This window comes from Chelon labrosus (assembly GCF_963514085.1).
Source record: "Chelon labrosus genome assembly, chromosome: 8".
NCBI classification, from domain to species: Eukaryota; Metazoa; Chordata; class Actinopteri; order Mugiliformes; family Mugilidae; genus Chelon; species Chelon labrosus.
In genome coordinates this window covers 10,241,214-10,261,553 of record NC_140358.1, presented here as the reverse complement: position 1 = coordinate 10,261,553, position 20,340 = coordinate 10,241,214, and the positions used below count along the sequence as shown (strand labels likewise).

General features: G+C 42.4%; 2 protein-coding genes across 4 annotated transcripts; one reads left to right on the top strand and one right to left on the bottom strand.

Annotated features, from left to right (window-relative positions):
- Positions 1–867: 867 nt before the first annotated feature.
- LOC311491501 (protein RD3) lies at positions 868–4,211 on the top strand. The gene is made up of 2 exons (XM_084549436.1): positions 868–2,972; positions 3,744–4,211. The coding sequence occupies exons 1-2, from the start codon at positions 2,665–2,667 to the stop codon at positions 4,114–4,116; spliced, it is 681 nt and encodes a 226-aa protein (XP_084405562.1). The 5' UTR covers positions 868–2,664; the 3' UTR covers positions 4,117–4,211.
- A 1,155-nt stretch (positions 4,212–5,366) lies between these two features.
- stx5a (syntaxin 5A) lies at positions 5,367–20,252 on the bottom strand. Of its 3 annotated transcripts, none has more exons than XM_084549811.1 (12): positions 19,907–20,252; positions 19,234–19,441; positions 18,584–18,654; positions 17,781–17,836; positions 17,616–17,686; positions 17,401–17,517; positions 17,165–17,221; positions 16,967–17,048; positions 15,730–15,816; positions 15,483–15,586; positions 15,231–15,352; positions 5,367–6,618 (listed from the first exon to the last, which is right to left on the bottom strand). In XM_084549811.1, the coding sequence occupies exons 2-12, from the start codon at positions 19,294–19,296 to the stop codon at positions 6,459–6,461; spliced, it is 990 nt and encodes a 329-aa protein (XP_084405937.1). In that variant the 5' UTR covers positions 19,297–19,441; positions 19,907–20,252; the 3' UTR covers positions 5,367–6,458. The 3 variants fall into 3 exon arrangements, with proteins under 3 accessions (XP_084405937.1, XP_084405938.1, XP_084405939.1); XM_084549812.1 differs by having other exon boundaries at positions 19,234–19,488; positions 19,907–19,934; XM_084549813.1 differs by lacking the exon at positions 15,730–15,816 and having other exon boundaries at positions 19,907–20,241.
- Between the last annotated feature and the right edge of the window lie 88 nt (positions 20,253–20,340).

The following is a 20,340-nucleotide window of genomic DNA, read 5'->3' as shown; positions in this document are numbered from 1 at the left end:
TTTGGTGCCAAAACCTATAATGTCATTGGAGAAAATTATAAATTCTGAAAATAACATTTCACACTTATTTTCTCATTAGGACCATAACATTCCTCCTATTATTTCACTGCATCTCACTACTCAAACAAAGACTCAAACTTTGCAGGACAGCATCATTCATGACTGGCTAATGAATAATTATTTTTTAAATAATTATATTAATCTGCTCCACCTCTATTAACTTCCACAGACACTTGATACTGTATCAGAGTGGCCCAAGCTACCTGTCAATCCACTGAATCATACTGCATGGAGATAGTGAAAAGATTTCTGTTTGATAGAAGCACTTCTGAAGTTTGTCTTGGTTGGATGCACACACTCAGAAATGAGAGATGTCACACTGCGTAGTTACATTATTATGATGACATTACAGGCTTACCTCTGTGTGATTAATTTACTGTAAACTATTAGTATAGATATTAATTGTGCAGTCTGGAAATGAGAAAGCATACAGTCCAGCTGGAAGCCATGTAGTAGAAACTGATGCGAACAGAATTATGTGAATTTACAACTACTGGATTGATATCCCACATGGTAGTGTTTCAGGTCCTCTGCTCTTTGTAATGTACAGTATGTGCACTGTATATGATTTTCTACTGATATTTTCCCACATGATTGTGTTTTTGTGTCTCATGGTGAAATAAGTCAAGTCTTACGGTTTTACAGTGGGGCCCTTTAAGATTTGAATATATATATTTAATGTACACATATGTATATATATAGTTACATTTCAAATGGAAATAAAGCAACAATTCACTCCTGTTGTAAAAGGAACCTCAGACAGATGTTAGAGTTTACTTCAAAGCCTAGACATCTAGGCAACCAATACTTCCGTCAATTTCTGTGAGGTTAATCAGTCCTTTCTATGATGAACACAGGGGTTATGTTTTTATTTTTTATTTAAAGACGGCATTCTTAAAAAGGTCAACTGTATACCAAGGTATTTTATTTTAAAAGTACTAATACCACAGTGTAGAAATACTGTACACAGGTAAAGTCAGTGTACAATATTGTTATAGTTAGTATACTTACTTTCTAAAGTACTAAAGTATTAAAATTAAAGTTAGGTTTATCCCTAATTAATCCCTATTTCTAATATATATGGATGTATATATGGATGAATAAATGGACCAACCTTGGACGTCCCATGAGTGACCGATTGAAATGACCTGATAGATGTTTTCTCTGTATTATGTTTGAAACATATAACCTTCCACTATATGATTGCGTTATGGTTTAATGCTTTTTGATACATATTGAGGCAGCAATAGAAGTAAACTTTTAAACTGTGTTGTGTTTTAATAGTATTTTTAAATTTAATTTACCAACATTTATCCATGACATGTTCCCTTTTAGTTACAACAACAACGGCGTCGAGGTAGATAACTGTAATTAGATTATAATGGGCGTTGCAACTGCTCATTCTTCCAGGTAGGCTCTGGATTTGAATGTAATCTGGGATTTGGTGGCTCAGTGCTGAGTGGTGTGGAAACCTAGCAACGGGCCTGCAGTTAAATTACATACATTGCCGTGTTCTGTCTGGTGGGGCAGACATGCTTTCACCTGAGAGTTAATAGGTGTAAAACAGAGGGATTGTGTGAGTAGTTACGTATTCTTAGCGTAATACTGGGAAATAACAGGCTGGTAATTACAGGTGTGCTTGAAAGATTATTGTGTGCCCAGTAGGAGACCATTTCTCAGAGGTCTTGTATGTTATTTCAAGGACTGTGTTGGATGTAATGGAATGCCTAGCAGTTTGAAACCACAAAGTATGCTAGTTAAAATTTCATGACTGCCAGGAATAACTCTGTCAGACAAAATGGTTGGAAGAACATTTGAGAAAATCCACTGCAATGTATGAGCCGAAACCTTCAACTGTACATAAAAGGGGAGCTAAAAGTCCTTTGCAAAAGAAAAGTTGTTAAAATGAAATATAAATAGCTTAATTAACCAACAGTCTGAAACTGTTGTGTAATTCTAAACACAGTGCTGTCCCGGACTGACACTCATGTCATGGGGTAAGCTCATCTTGTCACTCATTCTTTATTAATACAGGATTACATTTATTCTCAATCCCAAACTCACACGCTCCTCGTATAAGTACACACACGGTCTGCCAGGGGCCGCTAAAGGTAGCAAAGCAGGCAGGGGTAGCTGTGTGGAGCCACAGGAGATACATCCACTCTGATGGAGGCCTGCTGCACACTGGGCTGCTGACAGAGGCTTCACTAAACAACAGGAGGATTTCTGTCAGATGAGAATACGCTGCAACTTGGTAACGCAAGAAGGTAAGACTAAAAACCTCTGATAACAACCAAAAGAATACACACATACATTTGCATTCACACATACAATATTATACCTATTAGGAGTAACATTATATATACACACAATGAAATATAGTTTTACAGTATTTCAAATGTGACTGTCTGAGGATTTTAAAGTCATTTGCATCCAAAATGTTTAAAAATCTAGCACTCATTGACAGTTGAGGTGATTTCTAATTGTCTCTTTTGCTTCATACACTAAACGCTAAATATGAATGTGCTTAAAGTTAGATGTGACTCGTGTTATATCTACTGTTTAGTTGCATTACTCTGAATCAACCCTGTCCTTCTTTACCAGATGTTTCCTTGGTCTGCTGTTTTTACCCTTGAGCCCAAAGTGCCGGGCCATCGCACTGCAGATGAGCTGGTAACCAACACTCTCATGCTGGAGCTGGGGGCCATGGTGAAGCGCACTGAGCGCATCCGCTTGGAGAGGGCCACAGAGGGTCGGCGCCGCCGTCGCAGCTCTTCCTCCGCAGCCGACTACAGCTGGCTGGCCAATCCGCCGGCGCCACAGCCCTACGAGCTCACTCCCAATGACCTCCTGGAGCTACAGGACCTCTGTGCCAAGATCCCTCCTGCACAGTGTGGCCCAGTCATCGTCAGGTAAGAAAGATATGGAGACACAGGGAGAAATCATGTAGATGGAAACTGGTAGGACTTGGAGGAAAAGGGCTGAAATGTAACTGAAACAGAAAGTATGATTCAGACAAAAAGAGAGTGAGAACTAGAGCCAGGGAGACAGGATGCAGACAGTAAAAAAGAGAAAGAGATAAAGCCAGTTGTGAGAGGAACCTGAAATGGAGGGAGAGCGTAGAATTTAGAGAAGAAACGAAAGAAGTGAGAGCTTGGGATTCAGTCAAACCCATAACAGATTACCACAAGTTTAATTCTGCATTACAGAAGGCTAAAGCTAAACGGATCTGCTGGTGAATCAATTAGTTGAACTGTTCAACTTCAATTTTGACAACTTTTATCAAAGTTTATAACAAAAAGTGACTAAATAAAATGAACAAGAACCAGTTCTTCAGTGTGACTATTTGCTGTTTTTGTCATTTCTCGGGTTAAAAATATCATGGGTAATTACTGAAGTTCCACCAATCACAGTCACATCTGCAGAAATGTTATTAAATAATGTGTTTTAAAGGCTATTCAACTTCTAGCATACTGCGTAATCAGGGTTTTTACTTTAGCAGGGGTGTAGAAAGGGACTCTGGACCCCCTTAAACAGACTGCACTGCCCCTTTGGTGATAGTGGCACCTCACCCTTTATTTTTACCTGTCTACCTTTGCCTTCTTTGTTACTTTGTCTTTCTCTTGACTGTAAAAACCCTTGATCCGAGTCCACCCAGGTCACACTTATTCCTCTCACTGTAGATTCAGGAAGATGGTGTCGCAGATGGTGCCAGAGGTCCACGAGGTTCCCCGGCTATTTCGCTCTGTGCTGCGCGACTGCGTAGAAGAGATAAATGGAAACGAAGACATTCAGATGCAGGACGCGGTGCTGGGGAAGCAGCAGCGCAGCAAGAGCCTCTCCTTCGTTACCTTCCGCTCAAAGTTCCGCACGGGGCAGTTCTTCAAGAGCAGCGGCATGAGAGGCTCCAGGGGGAATCTGCAGCAGCAGGTGGATTGGTCCGACGAGGAGGAGGATGGAGAAGGGGAGGAGGAAGCCATCAAGGCCAGGGCGAGGAAGGGAAGGAGCAGGAGCATGCCAGAAATCACCCCAATGGAGCAGAGCGCTCAGGGGTGAGAGAAAGGAGGGAATTTGAGGAGAGGAGCTGGAACAAGGGAAGGGAAGAGGACCTGTAGAGGAGTTTGGCAATGGGGGGAAAAAGTCACTGAGCGGAGTAAGCTAGGGAGGGTGAGGCTAAATTATAGAGGGTAGGAATAAATTTAGGGAGGAAAGAGGGAAGGCAGCAATTAGGGGAAACGAGGGATATAGATTTGAACATTTTCTTTCATAACTATTTGGATGGAAAAAAGAGAGGACTTAATTGTTTTTTTGCTGATGAACATGAAGTTTTTTGGGAAAGAATTGTTGTTGTGGTTTTAGGATATCTGAAGCATTTTGTTGTTCCGATGGCTCCTCTTTGACACTGTTAACGTCATGCTAACAATGACAAGATTAACACGCAGATGTTTAGTAGATGCAATTTTTTTTCACCACCGTCACCACCCTAGATGTAAATAACAGGATCACGACAGTATTGGACAAACTTACTCTTATGTGCTAAATGAAACGCTTGTGCATCAACAGAGTTAGTACAATTTATCCTGAGGGAAAACAATATTTGAATTAAATTTAGCTTCTGTGCAGCAGGAAGTCCATCCAATAACTATTTCAGTCGGTCACAAATTGATGGAGGCACCTATGGACAGTGTCCTCCTTAGTCATGCCGCTAGTTCAGATAAAAATTGTGTCATTTTGTTGAGTAAAAAGCTTCAGGCATTGCTAAAATAATGTTCTCTGAGCTCTTGATAAATCATACCATCTCTCATTAAGTGTTTCTTTAAAATCATGTTGTTATGCAACAGTTGTAGAAAGCTAAGTTCAGCTCAAACAGCCACAGTTTGGCTCCATATCACCAGCCCCGTCAGTGGTGCTCTCCCATCAAGAAAATCCTTTCAAGCCAGAACAAAGTAGAATCATGTCTAATGTTATTTTTTTTTTTATTTACTGTGGAAATAACATGTACTTAAGGGAATAAATATACAGTATGCTGATTTCTTCCGTGATTAAAACATTGCTTTTTTTACAAACATGTCCTGGTTTTGTTTCAAATATAGCTGAGACTAAATGTGAGTGGTATCTGTGGTTATTCTGTAGGTCTGGCACCCTTTCTTTAAAAGGCTGTCTGTTTTTCTTTCATTTGTCGTAATGCAGACGGCAAAGACATACGTCTTTAGAATGAGAATAGAAACTGCTCTGCATAACCTGTCAGGGCTAATTATATCCCTGCTCACTAATCCTCTTATCCAGAGAAAATCTCACGACACGAATGCCAGCACCCCATTATTATTTTATTAATGCGCACTTTCTTATCAATACATCCTTATAACTATTTGCACTTTTTACACTGAAGTCAAGGCATTTGGCTAAAAAATGGGAAAAATAGGAACAATGTTTTCTGTCTCCTTAAAAAGCTGTGGTCATTTAAATAACATCCTGTACATTAGATAAAGTGGGGGAGCACAGACTGAATGTCACCAGACACTTCCAGGGAATCTGGATGATTGAGTCACTTCATTAGTGGACCTTCACAGCCAGCGTTACCCCTTCATAAGCACTGATCCTCTCTGCAGCACTGAATGAGTGAGGTTTACATCCTTTCCAACCTTAAACCTCTCATTTAAAACAGTGCTGTCACACAACTCAACAATATTTCGTGCAGTTTGTGCATCAATAACACTTCAAACATCCCTTCAGTTGGCTGTAACTGACTTCTTGAGTGTCTGCATGTTGTGTCACAGTTCAATAAGAGTACCCATTTGGCAAATAAACTTTGAAAACAGAATATTACTGAATAAAAAAATATTTCACATCATATCTGAATGGTGCTGGGTAAAGAATTACTGATAAATGAGATATGGTCATGCTTTTTCACTAAAACGTAGATGAACTAGGAAGCAGAAACATCAGTGGATAAACTATTGTTTTGGCTTTGAAATAATAAAGAATGGCTAAAGAGGGAAAACAAGAAAAAAAATCTTAATCATACGACAGTTTGCAGAATCAAACCATTAAATTATAGCCATCTGGATTAAATGTTCATGAACAGTTGGTCAATTATAATACAGAGCAGTTTTCTGCTCTCTCTCTATACAAAGTGGGGATTTTAGACAATTTATTCATTTTATTTGGACAGAGTTCAACATCCTCATTCTTCACTGAATTGTTGAACTTAGATCAGGAGTCTGTGGCTTGAGAATAACCGTAAAGTCTGTATTTGAGTCAATCCCAAGCCTCCATGAAACCGCGACAACCTTGTCCTCCATATACGTCATCTGGACACGTCATCTTGGTCCAGATTTAGCTTCACTTACTCTCATCTGATGTGCTCTTGCCCCTCCCCTCGGCCGCTCCTCTTTCCGTTAAGCAAAGAAGACGACAAAGACGATGAAGAAGACGATGAGAACGAGAAAGATCTTGATCATCAGCCATCGGTTGGAGGAGACCGACTGGAAGTACTTGAGGATCTCTGTGTGGGCGCCCTCCACGTTCAGCTGGGTGTCCTCCACGTTAGCGTCGATCCTAGGAGAAGGGCACAACAAGCAGAGTAGCCATGGATCGTTATTACCTTTCATTATCTCACTGTCAATGTTATGTTTCGACATTTTAGAGACGAAGTCACAAGTGGAAGCCTGGGATTTCATTCTGTTTTAACTGATGCAGACAAAATAATAACCTCTGCACGCAAGTGGATACAAACAAACAGAGTCATTTTGCTGTGAATAAAATCAACCCAAAGGCACCCAATGGAGGAATGTATTGCTTTGAGCACTAATCTTATTACTGTCAAGGCAGGTGTCATCATTGCAGCTCTAAATAATTTATGTAATGTTTTCGTTTTATTTTGAAAGGGTCCGTTTGACTTCCTGTCTTGTTATTCACGGCAGTTGTTTTCATGTTTCGACAGAAGCACACAACCCATTGGTAAGCTGCATTTAGCTAAAAATAGATTGATTATAATGTATGTCTTATTAGTATAATGTGTTGCACTGTTGAAACATCTTCAAAGCGTGATGTTAAAATGTGTGTGAGCACTCATAATTAGCGCTAGCTCGCGGTTAGCGCTAGCTCGCGTTAGCATCGCCGCTAGCTCCCATTAGCATACTTGGTTAATTTCATTAGCTTTGGGAGGCTAGCGCTGGGATAGGCCTTGCTTGTGTGTAGCTGTTGTGAGTTGCTGTGTTTGCTGCAATTTATCACTTTAAATTCATAAGAAAACTTCAATATGTTTAAAAGAGTTAATGTTTATTTATTGTGAAAAAGATAATAGTTATTTTATAATTCACAATTTTATTAATAGTTTTGTAAGTAACCTATTATATTTGGTTTACTCGTTTCAGGTTTATGACCTGTGGTCACCTGTGGTCATTTAATATAAAAGAAAATAAAAAGAAGACCAAGGATAAACACGAGTCATTGCTTCAGTGTGTTTCCTGTTAAGCCTTTTCGGAGGGCTGAATTTAAAAATCCGAACAGTCATAAACCAAGGTTCCAGCTCTACAGAAAAATAGACTGGATAACCTTGAAGCACGGACAAAGAACCAAGACCAGAAGAAAGTGAAAGACTGTTGAACCAATCTGATTGTAAGCTAATAGCCCTTCATAATACTGTCTGCTCATCTGCTAACTTGCTAGCCGAGAAACTAAATAAGCTAAAGCCAGAAGGAAGGGAAAACGTCTACAAGTCCAGGAAAACCAAGAGACTACTTAAGCCCAAGAGGCATAAAAGCTTTCTGTCAACGCTAGAAAAGTTGGTAACATGGCAGCATCGAAGGAAGAACTCGAGAGGCTTAAGCAAAGGCGTTCAGCAGCTCAAGCCGCTTTCACCAGAAGAGCCAACCATCTCACTTCCAGGGTAAATGCACTGGGAGAAAGTGAAATGATAAGTGAGTGGAGAAGCTTTAAATCGGAGCACTCAAAAGTAAGAGATGCAGGTTTTGAGTATGCGACAGCTCTGAGAGAAGCAGATGAACACGGCGAAGAGGTGGCGGAGCACATCGACGCAAAAACGGAAGAGTGCAGCCACAAGTTTGATGAAACTGAACAAATCGTCCTAAAGAGCTTCTGGACCAGGTTTGCTGAGGAGGCAATCACCACCATTGCCACCGAGGCTGCATCAGCCATGGACCAGGGTGAGACAACCGATTATCATAAGATAACTGGGAAACAACGCGACCTGATGAATAGAAACCTGGAGCGGGAGATCTTCGAACTTGAAAAAGAGGTTAATAAATGGATGAATTTGATTCCTAGACCCAGGGTAACAGAGTCAAAAGAATGTATTAGAAAGCTAAAGAAACGTCGTGAAAAACTTTGGGATGAGTGGACGTGGCAAGGTAACACTCAAGACTGGGTCCTACCTGGTATTGAAGAGAAAGAGCCAGGTGAAGCAAAAGAACAAAACCAAGAAAGACAGCAAAGCAAGCCTGGTCAGCAAGCAACGTCTCTTGGTGCTCAACCCAGCCCTGACCTATTCAACCCTGGGAACATTCAACTTCCTGTAGGGGGCATCCAGCCTAGCTTACTGAGCGCTTTCCCAAATATCAGCTATGGTTCATTTCCAGATGCTGCAAGCATGCAAGATGGAATGTTCAGAGCACCGCAAAGTGGTTCTGGCATGATCCCAGGACCTTACAATGTCAAGCCTCTGATTAGCCTGGAGAGGGCACGCTTGCCTACATTTTCCGGCGACATGAGGGATTATTACCGTTGGAAAGCTGAATGGGAAGACTTGCAAAGGCTAGGAAACCCACATGGATTGGAGAATGTGAGGAAATTCCACCTTTTAGGCAGTTTAGACGACAAAGTCAAAAGGGACCTTGTGTTGTCCAGTTGTGCATCCACCGCCGACGTATTCAGAGTCCTGGACAATAAATATGGAAACAAGCCAAAAATAGTGCTGCTGATCTCAAAGGAAGTGCAAGAGCTCCCCCCAATAAGGGGAAACCAGCCCAGAAAGACAATTGAACTGATTCAGGCTGTGGAGAGAGCACTTCATGACCTTCAGATCCTGGGGGAGGAAGATGCTGTAAAAAATCGGATAGTAGCTCAGTCGATTGAGAGCAAGTTGCCCGATTCCCTGAAAGAAAAGTGGCTAACACACAAAAACGACCCTGCAAGCGGATTTTCATCACGCAATCACTTTGACTGTTTACTGCAGTACCTGAAAAGGCAAGAAGGCATTCTTGAAGAACTAGATCAGCTGCAGTCACAGCCCAGCCCAGTGAACAAACCTGAGCGGTTTAGAGAAAAGAAAGCATTCACTAAGGCTACATCGGGAAACTCTCAAAAGACCTCTCCATCAGATTTATGTGTCGTGTGTGGAGATGATGTGCATGCAGGCAGACTGTTTGCTTGCAAAGTCTTCAAAAGGCTCAATTTGCCTAGTAAAAAGACTTACCTGAAGAAAATAGGAGCATGCTTCAAGTGCTTGCGCCATCATGGGGAAGATGGCAATTGCACCCTGAAGTATCTTTGCTCAAAAGAAGACTGCCGAGGAGAAGGGTCCTCAGATCACAACTACCTGCTCTGTCCGAAGCCACCAATCAAGAAAAGGGATAAAACAAGGGGAGAGCAGAGTGGTCTAAAAGTGGAAAAAAGAGGATTCGGCCTAACTGACAAACAAGAGGAGCTTCTTGCTAAACTCTCCCCAGAGCTGAAAGAAGAGTTTAAGGAAGCTTTCTCAAACAAAGTTTCAACGACAGTATGCGCCAGCAGCAATGATAAACCGAAAGAGTACCCAGTCATAATGATGCTACTGGAAGTGACTACAAACTCAGGCCACCTGGTTGGCACTTTAATCGATCTTGCATCAGATACAAATTACATTTCAATTGAAGCTGCTGAGCGTCTCAAGTTAAACGGCGAGAACATCAAAATGATTGTCCAAGGAGTTGGAGGAATGGAAAAGACAGTCACTTCTAAAAGGTATACTTTGAGGCTTAGAATAAGAAGCCCCAAGGGTACAGTGACAGAGCACAAACTCCTCTGCTACGGCTTGAAGAACATTGCAAAAGTAAATCAAGCAGTCACGCCGAAGCAACTACAAAAATTCTTCCCTGATGTTGCAGCAAAGGATTTAATCCGACCTGAAAAGATTGATCTTTTGATAAGTCATAGGGAAGGTCGTCTGGTCCCACAGCCAATCAAAGTGGTGGGAGACCTTGTCCTTTGGGATGGGCCCCTGGGCAAGACTGTTGGTGGAACTCACCCTGAGCTTTTTGAAGAAGTGGACCTCGCAGTGCACAGGTCTGACACACACTTTGCGAGGTCAATGAGAACAGCTTCAAGGGTGTACAGAGAGATCCTTGTGGACCCAGCAGGATCTGGCGAAGCTCAGGTGGAGAAAGAAGAAACAATCATCCGGAGTGCTGCTGCTACAAACAAAGACATTTTTGAGTGGTTCAAATGGGACAGTGTTGGTGCTGCCTGTAATCCCCAATGTGGTGGCTGCAAATGTGGGAGATGTCCCCCTGGAGGTAAAGAAATGACGCTAGGGGAGGAAAGGGATCTAGAGAAAATCAAAGAGTGCCTCACCTATGTGCAAGCGGACAAGCATTGTGAAACCCCTCATTGGGATGCTGCTTACCCATGGAAAGGAGACCCCTCGACACTTCCCGACAACCGACGTGCAGTGGAGGCAACCTTTCTAAATACGGAGAAACGCCTTGAAAGGGAGCCAAAATGGAAAGCTGCCTATAGAGAGCAAATCCATGAGATGGTTTCAAGAGAAGCTGCCACTAAACTCACTAAAGGCGAAATTGATAGATGGAAAGGACCGACGTGGTACATCAGTCATCTAGTCGCTCCAAATCCTCACTCAACCACTACTCCTGTAAGAATTGTTTGGAACAGCAGCCAAGAGTTCTTGGGGGTAAGTTTGAACGACCTCCTTCACAAGGGTCCAGATGTACTCAATCCAATCAGAGGAGTTCTTCTGAGGTTCAGGAGTCGATTGCATGCCGCCCTTGGCGATGTAAAGAAAATGTACAACTCTGTTTGGCTAAAGGACAAAGAAGTGCACCTTCACCGTTTCCTCTGGAGAGACTGCCCGGAAGATGATATAGGGGTCTTTGCCGTCGTCAGGGTCAACATCGGTGACAAACCCGCAGGCTGCATAGCTCAAGTTGCTATGAGGGAAACGGCAAACCTGCCCCAGTTCACTGCTATGGTTGAGGAACGCCGAGTTTTGGTAGAAGACAGTTATGTCGATGACATTTTGACATCCCACGATGACATCAAGAAGCTGGAACAAATTACCAAAGGGGTAGAAAAGATCTTAATGGCTGGAGGCTTCTCCCTTAAACCATGGATATTCTCTGGCCAAAGTGGGAGGTCAGGAGCCGCTGCCAACTCCAGCAAAGATAAGGCAGCTATTTCTGCAACTAACACTCTGGTATTGCCTAACCAAATGCAGGATGAAGAAAGCAAGGCGTTAGGAGTCGGTTACGAACCAGAGACCGACAAACTTCGCATTATGACTTCCATTAACTTCTCGAAGAAGCGGGGCAAAATGAGGACGGGACTCGACCTGCGTGAGGATGAAGTCAGAAGTAACACTCCAAATCCCTTGACACGCCGAGTGTTGTTAAGTCAGATTGCTGCGCTCTACGATCCCATTGGCCTAGCCACACCAGCTAAGCAGAGAGGGGTGATACTTGTGAGAGAATCTTATCAAGAAGCTGGGAAGGACAACATAACCAAAGATACTTGGGATGATCCTCTCTCTGCAAGACTCCGGGAGGCGTCTATAAGACTCTTTGAGGAGTATGTGAGACTTGGTCACGTCAGGTTCGAGAGAAGCCTTACACCACCAGGAGCCATAGGCCGCCCAGTGGGGGTCACGTTTTCAGATGGAAGTGAGGCCTCCTACGGTGCGGTCCTTTACCTCCGGTGGGAAACACAGAACGGAGTCATCGTAAGATTGGTTGAGTCAAAGGCCAAGCTTACCCCCCTTAACCAGAAAGGGGATGTGATTAAGGCTGAGTTATGTGGAGCTGTCTTCGCAAGCCGTCTTAGAAGGTACTTCGAAAAACACTGCCGCATCGAGGTTGCACACTGGATTCACTTTGTAGACAGCCAAACAATCCTGGGAGCGATCCAGAAGGATAGTTACGGCTATCAAACCTTCTTTGCGAATCGCATTGGGGAAATCCAGAAGGTAGGACCAGTAGAAGACTGGAGGTGGGTTGAGGGCAGTCTCAACATATCGGACATCATGACAAGGGGAGCATCTCCTGAGGAGCTTGATGAAGAGTCAGAGTGGCAAAAGGGTCCTGAGTTCCTAAGACGGCCAGAAACTGAGTGGCCAGTGAAGACAGCCAGCGAGGTGGTGACCACCGTTGCTGATGACGTTAAGAAGCTTAAGAGAAAAGCTTTCTCAGCTGCAGTAACCAGGGCTCAGTCAAAGAAAATATCTGACCCCAGCGAAGCTGATATTAGCGTAAACTTGGAAGACTCATCAAATAAAAGTCAGGGTCCATTTCCAGCAGCAGAGAAACCAAAGAGAAAACCCTGGGGTATAGATCTTGTGCGCCTTGTGGAACCCAAGCGCTTTAGTACCCTGTCAAAGCTGTGTGGTACTGTTGCCTGGACTCGACGAGCTGCAGAATCCTGGTTATGGAAGAAATGGCAGATCTCAGATCCAGCAAAGTGGGAGGCAGAGTTTTCAAGGCTGTCTGCAGAAGAAAGAGTAACAGCCTTTCAAGACCTGGTCCTCGCAGCCCAGGATGGTGTGGAATTTCATGACACGACTCTAAACCGCCTGGTTGTGTTCAAGGATGTCAATACAGGACTATTACTGTGCGGTGGGAGAGTCCAGTCTTGGAACGAAGACGGATCAGCAATACCGTTGATCCCTTTCCATTCGTGGCTGGGGACTTTGCTGGCAAGAGAAGCTCATGAGTCAAATCATGAAGGTGTTGCTGCCACACTTCTGCGTACAAGAAGAAAAGCTTGGATAGTGCAAGGTCGGAGAACAGTCAAGAAGGTGATCAATGAGTGTCTCACTTGTAAGAAGCAGAGAGCTAGATTGTGTCAGCAAGTGATGAGTGACCTCCCCCTGGAACGAACCAGCAGAGCAAACCCATTTGAGTACACCACACTGGACCTCTTTGGCCCCTTTGAGGTGAGAGATGCTGTAAAGAAGAGAGTCAAGAAAAAGGTCTGGGGAGTAGTGTACTGTTGCATGGCTTCTAGAGCCGTCCATGCCGATCTTGTCGATGACCAGTCTTCTGAAAGCTTTCTTCAGGCTTACTCTCGATTTGCTGCTCTAAGGGGGCATCCAAAGAAACTATGGTCGGACAGAGGCTCAAACTTCGTGGGTGCTAGGCCTGCACTGAGAGAGCTACACAGACATCTCGCCTGTTTGCAGAAGGCATCTGTTGAGGATATGGTTGCCAAAAATGGCACACAATGGCAGTGGGACTTCCATCCTGCGGACGCCCCTCATAGAAATGGAGCAGCTGAGGCAGCAGTTAAGCTTATTAAGAGAGCTCTTCACAGCCTTTGTGGATCAACCAGCTACTACACCTGGGGAGAGTTCCAAACCCTTCTTTACTCAGCAGCTAACTTGACAAACGATCGTCCCATTGATGCCAAAGCACAGGAGCAAGAAGACGCAGTGGAGTATTTGACTCCTAACTCCCTTATCCTGGGACGCACTGGACTGGGAGGAGATATGCATGGAATCAACATGGAAATTCACCCTTGGCGGAGGCTGAAGGCGGTCCAGACTGGAATAGACAAATTCTGGTCAAAGTGGAGTGAGCTGGCAGGTCCAAACCTGTTCATTCGGCACAAGTGGCACAGAGTGGAGAGGTGCGTCAAGGTTGGAGATATTGTCTGGTTAGCAGACCAAAATGCTTTGAGAGGACAGTTCCGGCTTGGTCGAGTCGTCGCTACACATCCTGATAAGAAAGGGATCGTCCGGGACGTGGACTTGAAGATCTGCATGGGATTTCCCAGCCCCCATGTATCCAGGGTTCGGAGAGAAAACTCTAATTTGCCTACGACCATCGTCCTTCGCAGGGATGTGCGGAGGCTGGTGATCCTGATTCCAGCTGAGAGCCAACAAAAGTAAGATAAGTCCTTGCTAAGGGTTACCTGAGAGACTTTATTGTTTAGTTAATAGGTAACCTTGGAAGGCAACTGAGTGATTAGAGGGCAAACCTACACTCAGTAGGAGGAAAGGTGGTGGTGCCTCCCTCCTTAGTTAGCTTTGTGTTCGCATTAATCTATGAGGAGCTCCAATCTACGAGATACCTACTGAGGGACTCTAATGACTGTTAACTGTGGCCTTTTTGGATCTTTGATCAATCGGCCAAGTGGGAGGTGTCAAGGCAGGTGTCATCATTGCAGCTCTAAATAATTTATGTAATGTTTTCGTTTTATTTTGAAAGGGTCCGTTTGACTTCCTGTCTTGTTATTCACGGCAGTTGTTTTCATGTTTCGACAGAAGCACACAACCCATTGGTAAGCTGCATTTAGCTAAAAATAGATTGATTATAATGTATGTCTTATTAGTATAATGTGTTGCACTGTTGAAACATCTTCAAAGCGTGATGTTAAAATGTGTGTGAGCACTCATAATTAGCGCTAGCTCGCGGTTAGCGCTAGCTCGCGTTAGCATCGCCGCTAGCTCCCATTAGCATACTTGGTTAATTTCATTAGCTTTGGGAGGCTAGCGCTGGGATAGGCCTTGCTTGTGTGTAGCTGTTGTGAGTTGCTGTGTTTGCTGCAATTTATCACTTTAAATTCATAAGAAAACTTCAATATGTTTAAAAGAGTTAATGTTTATTTATTGTGAAAAAGATAATAGTTATTTTATAATTCACAATTTTATTAATAGTTTTGTAAGTAACCTATTATATTTGGTTTACTCGTTTCAGGTTTATGACCTGTGGTCACCTGTGGTCATTTAATATAAAAGAAAATAAAAAGAAGACCAAGGATAAACACGAGTCATTGCTTCAGTGTGTTTCCTGTTAAGCCTTTTCGGAGGGCTGAATTTAAAAATCCGAACAATTACTGTGTGCTTTTACTTATATTTCCCACAAGTTTTCTAATACTGGAAAATATCCTCACTATTAATATGATGTTTTCAAACAAATCAGTGATTTCAGTCTCCGTCTCACCTCTGGATAGTCTCCTCTTGCTCCTTGACCATGTGAGCCAGCTGCTGGAATATAGAGCCCAGTTCCACGATGGTGCTCTCAATGTTCTGCATGGTGTCTGCACGGCTCTGGATGTATGAGTCCTGTAACCAGAAAGAGTTAAAAAAGGGGACACAACAGAATGTTTTAGTGCAATATTTTCATAAATTTAACAGACTTAAAAACGACTAATTTCTATTTGTGTGATTTTGATACCATACAACAACATCCCACCTGTTCATCAATAAGCTGGAGTTGCAGGGGATTGTTCTGAGAGTCCATATCGATGGCCACATCCCCCATGCTCCTGGACTCATCCTGCATCAGGACCGAGCTCTCTGAAAGGAGACAACAAGCAAAAACAAATACAACGTGATCAGACAGAAATCCTCAGTGGTAGAGGGGAAAAGCAGAAAGAACAGCGGGCACATACAGTAGCTAGTTATACCCGCTGGGAGAGTCAAACGTTCCAGGGAAATACCTTTTAAATTTGCGGTTGTATAGCCCTGGTAGTCATTGCGCGGCTCGCGACCTGCATGCGGCTCCTGGGCCCCTTTTTTGCGGCTCCCTAAAATATTTTTTAATGATAATCATTCACAAGGACTTTGTGCAGTTCCCTATTACAACAGCTGCTGTTTTGAAAGGTACACCGGCGGTCAAAACTTCACAACCTGGGCCATTTTTGAAAAAAACTCTTCAAGCAACATGCTCAATGTAAAGACCCTAAAATAAGAAAATATAAAGGTACGGGTACAAGTGCATTAATATGCACATATATACACATATAGTGGCAATTATCATTCTCATGTGTAGATATTTGGCTATCTATTATACTATTCAATACTTTTTGCTGACCATCAATTGGAAAGGGATGATAACGGGGCAATTATTACACTATTTAAAATAAGATTAAGTAAATGGGTCAAGAAAGATAAGTTTTCACATTTCTACCATTACCTGTCAAGGGAAAGAAAATTTAAGTGCCTATTAACAGACATTACAATCAAACCAGTAATGTCCAGTTAGATTAATTGTTACAAACACTCTTTACTTCCCATCTTATCCTCGTCCAAAGGTTTTTACAATGAGCACTTTGCTTGAGATTCAGACAGAAATCCTGAAATGCATGCTGTTCATCCATGTTTTACTGGCAGTGTGTTTGCATGCACAGGAAGCATCTGATCTCCCTGCACTCATTAGAGGGTCTTTGGTAAGAGGCCTGCGTAGCAAACCGTTTAGCTGATTGTTTGGTAAAATGATGAAGTGAGCAGGAGCCAGACATGTCGCATATTGCCTTTAAGCCAGTCCAAAGAAACTATAAAGGTGTGTTCACTCTGTTACACTCACTGAAAGAGCCGGCAAAATTTTGGATGAGAATGTTATATTCTAGGATTGATTTCGTCATACTAAAGGAATGCAGTTGGTCGAGCATACAAAGGTACACGGGTCAAAATGAAACCAGAATAAAACTTAATTTTTCCCCGTAACATTTTAGCCTCGTCTGCTATTAAGGGTTTCGGGGTTTGGTTTTGATTTTAGTGCATAACTGCTGCTTGTTTGTACTGACGAAGTTAAAACTTTACCCTCAAACGATGTCAGTGTAGAGTGAACACGCCATTATACAGCTACAAAAACATGCTTTGTTTACCTTTTGCTGCCATTACTTTAACATGAGACCCTTGCAAAGAAAACAACAGTTAAGATGTGGATAGACTTACTGAAGTTGTTGGCCATCATAGGAGAAGACGACACAGGAGGCTGGGAGAACTGCTCTCTCCTGCTGCGCTGCTGCTTCAGGTTCTACAGAAGAAGAATCAAAAGATCAAGAGTTAAACTGAAGAAAGCTCTGTCCGATTGAAAACTAGTTTTAAGTATTTCCTGTCTTTAAATAACACAGTATACAAAATGCTTCTCACCTCTGTTCTGACCTCGAGGACTGATTTGAAGTCATTGGACATTGAAGCCAGTTTGGACTGAAGACAACAATGAGAAAAACAAAGGGTGACTTCATTTAATTGCGTAGTTTCATCTACGCTCTACAAACATATTCTGAAGACATCATTTGGACAAAATATTACAATATTACAATTTTACACATTTTTAATTTTCCTCTATTTTACTAAATAAATGAATTAGGCCTTCATTAATATACCTGTAATGACACCACTATAGTGTTAGAGTGGGTTTGGATGTGTCGTCCACCAGGAGCTCCACGGGATCTCACCAAGTCCTGCAGCTGTGCTATCTGTTTGTTTAGACTGTTTATGTCCTAAAAATATAAAGCACAGGAGACGGACAAATCAGTATTTAAAGTTCGAACTAATATTTAGAGGACCACCACAATTCATGGGACGTTACACAACTCACTTGTTTAATGATGTACGTTAGCTCCTCGATCTCCACTGCCTTGTCGTCAAATAGAGATTTTCTTTTAGCCACTAAAGACACCAAAACGACACAATGTACAATCAGCACTTTGGATAATATCAAACATTTTAAATAATACTGGAATAAAATTAAATTAACACTTACAAATTGTGAGCTTTTCCAGTTTGGCAAATGTATTGCTCAAGTCTTTCCCAATTCTCCTGCAAGGACACAAACAAAAAGATATGTAACATCTTTGTCATGAACATACTTCAACTTTTTGCTTGTTTACGTTCTTAACACAAGTTAAATAAGAACATCTGCTGCCTTTAAGGTAGTCCTATTTACTGTGTCCATGAGAAAAGTCCATATGGACAGCTCCCTCGTGTGGTTTTTAAAACATTGTACTTGTAACTGGAAATTTTTAGCAAGTACCAAGTTCACAAGTTGAAAAGGTGATCAAATCATTAATTGTGATATTTGTGATCTTTTAAGTGGAAATTTTCACTTCAAAGTTCACGAGTAGCGCCGCGTTTGTTGACATTTTCAGAAATGGCAGGAAGATGACAAGTTAATATATATTAATTTAGTTGTATGGAGTTTTTTTGTTGGTAATGTTTGAGAAAAATGGTCACGTTCAGCCTCATCTGTTCATTATGGCTTTACCTTTTGTTCATTAATTTACCCAGACATTAGCTAGCTAAGCTGTTAGCTTATGTGGCTAGTAGATGCTAACAGTTCCCTACAGCTGACGTTTCTGCATGAGCTCCAAGAATTTTATTTACACAGCACCGCATGTGGTATCCCTGAGCTCACAAGTTTCATTTTACGACAGGAATTACAATTAAAAATCCATATCTATACACTTATTTAACTCATAGTAAAACGATTTACATATTGGGCACAACTCAAGAGCAGTGTTTACGAGCTGTTAAAACGCATAAGACAACAGACCGTGAGGGACTTACTTGGCCATAACTGTAAAGTCACTGCGCTGCCTGAGAGCGCTAAGAGCTGGTTTACTGGGCTGGACGCCATTCTGCCAGGAGAGAAACAAAGTAGAGAGTGTGAGACAGTGTGATGAAATAAAGCTAAAGAATGACTCTAGATGTGACGAGAGCTTCTCAAAACAACTTAGAAATAATCAACAGGTCATATGGGAATGTATTGATTCCAGTTTGGCTATACAGTGTCTCCAAACTATTTCAAACCTATCTATGAATTTCTGTCCAGCAGTTATTACATCAGTCAACATGAACACTGATACCATTATCTCAGTGATACGGACATGGGACACTTGATAGACATAGCCAAGTTGGCACTTTATCAGTATTTGTGAGAAGAGAAATCATACTTCATCACTAGAGGGGGATTTATGTTAAATAAGAGTTTGCCATGGTTGTCGTAGATGTTTTTTGTTTTCACGGCTTGAGTACAATGCCACCGAGACAGAGAATAAAAGAAGGAAGCAAAACCAAAAGTAACCAAGAGCTACCAAAAGTACCCAGAAAACACATCCGTGTGCTTGAGCTGTAAATGTTGAAGACGTGTTCAACAATTTTACATAAGCTGACCCCATTATTATTGATGTGGTGACTGGTGTTTATACCCATCATACCTGTCTGCCCTGGAGAGATTTACAGGCTGACTGGAACTCGAGGGTCCGGTCACGGCACGTCATCTTGCCGCCGATAAAAGGTCAGCAGCCCGTTGTTGCCAGAAACCACCTGAGACTCCCGGGTCCTCCTCCGTTGGTCCGTTTGATGAGTGTGGGCAAAATCACATCCAAGGTGGGATATCCTTCATGGACATATGTACAAATATGTCTGCGGTAACAAGGGTGAAGACAAGCGTTAGCCTCACAGGATGACATCTTAAAATTTAAGAGACAGAACAAATATTTCATCAGGCAATAACAAGACACTCGGTAGCGTTAGCATCAACAGCACGACCAAGAGATTAAACCCTGACAACGTGGCAGTAAATCGAAAATAAACAGAGTAGATAAATCTACAGGTGAGCTAAATATACATATCATTAGGTAACATCTGATAATCTGAAGTCTGGACCGTATGTCTGTCTGAGTGAAGGCCGCCCATAACGACACACAGCTGATCACGGCCTGACCGGCTAACCACACAGGCTAACGTTAGCTACACGGAGCTAGTCGGGCTTAATGTAGGCTCCCTCCCGTTTTACCTTGGTAAAATCCAACCTAAACCAACCGTGTGAGATTTGTTCGTTTTTTGTCGCCTCGGAGACAAAAAAAAAATCGACTGTTTCCAGCTTACCTGAATTGATATCACATCATTTTCGGGAGCCCTCGACGGTTTCTGTTCAAAAAAACTAATCAACCCAGGAGTTAAAGTTCCGATCCGGGTCATTTCCGGCATCGACGTCACTGCCACGTCTACTTTACTGGGGCCGGAAAATCCTTGCAGGTCCAAAGATTCACCACCAGGGGTCGACATGTCCCCTGTTTAAAGCGCCCCAGAGGAAGAGACATTAACATAGACATGGTTCAGTTTGTTAATAAGAGGAGTAATGTCTAAAAGTCTACAAAGGTCTTCATCAAGATGATCACTCCATCTCAAGTCCAGCAGTAAAACATAAGGACGTACTTCAAACATCTCACGAACCTTCATTTGTTTTTCATTAAAGTTGGGATAGTGGCTTTTTATAAAACGTGCAAAAGTACTGTCAATAAAATGCACTGGAGTGTTAA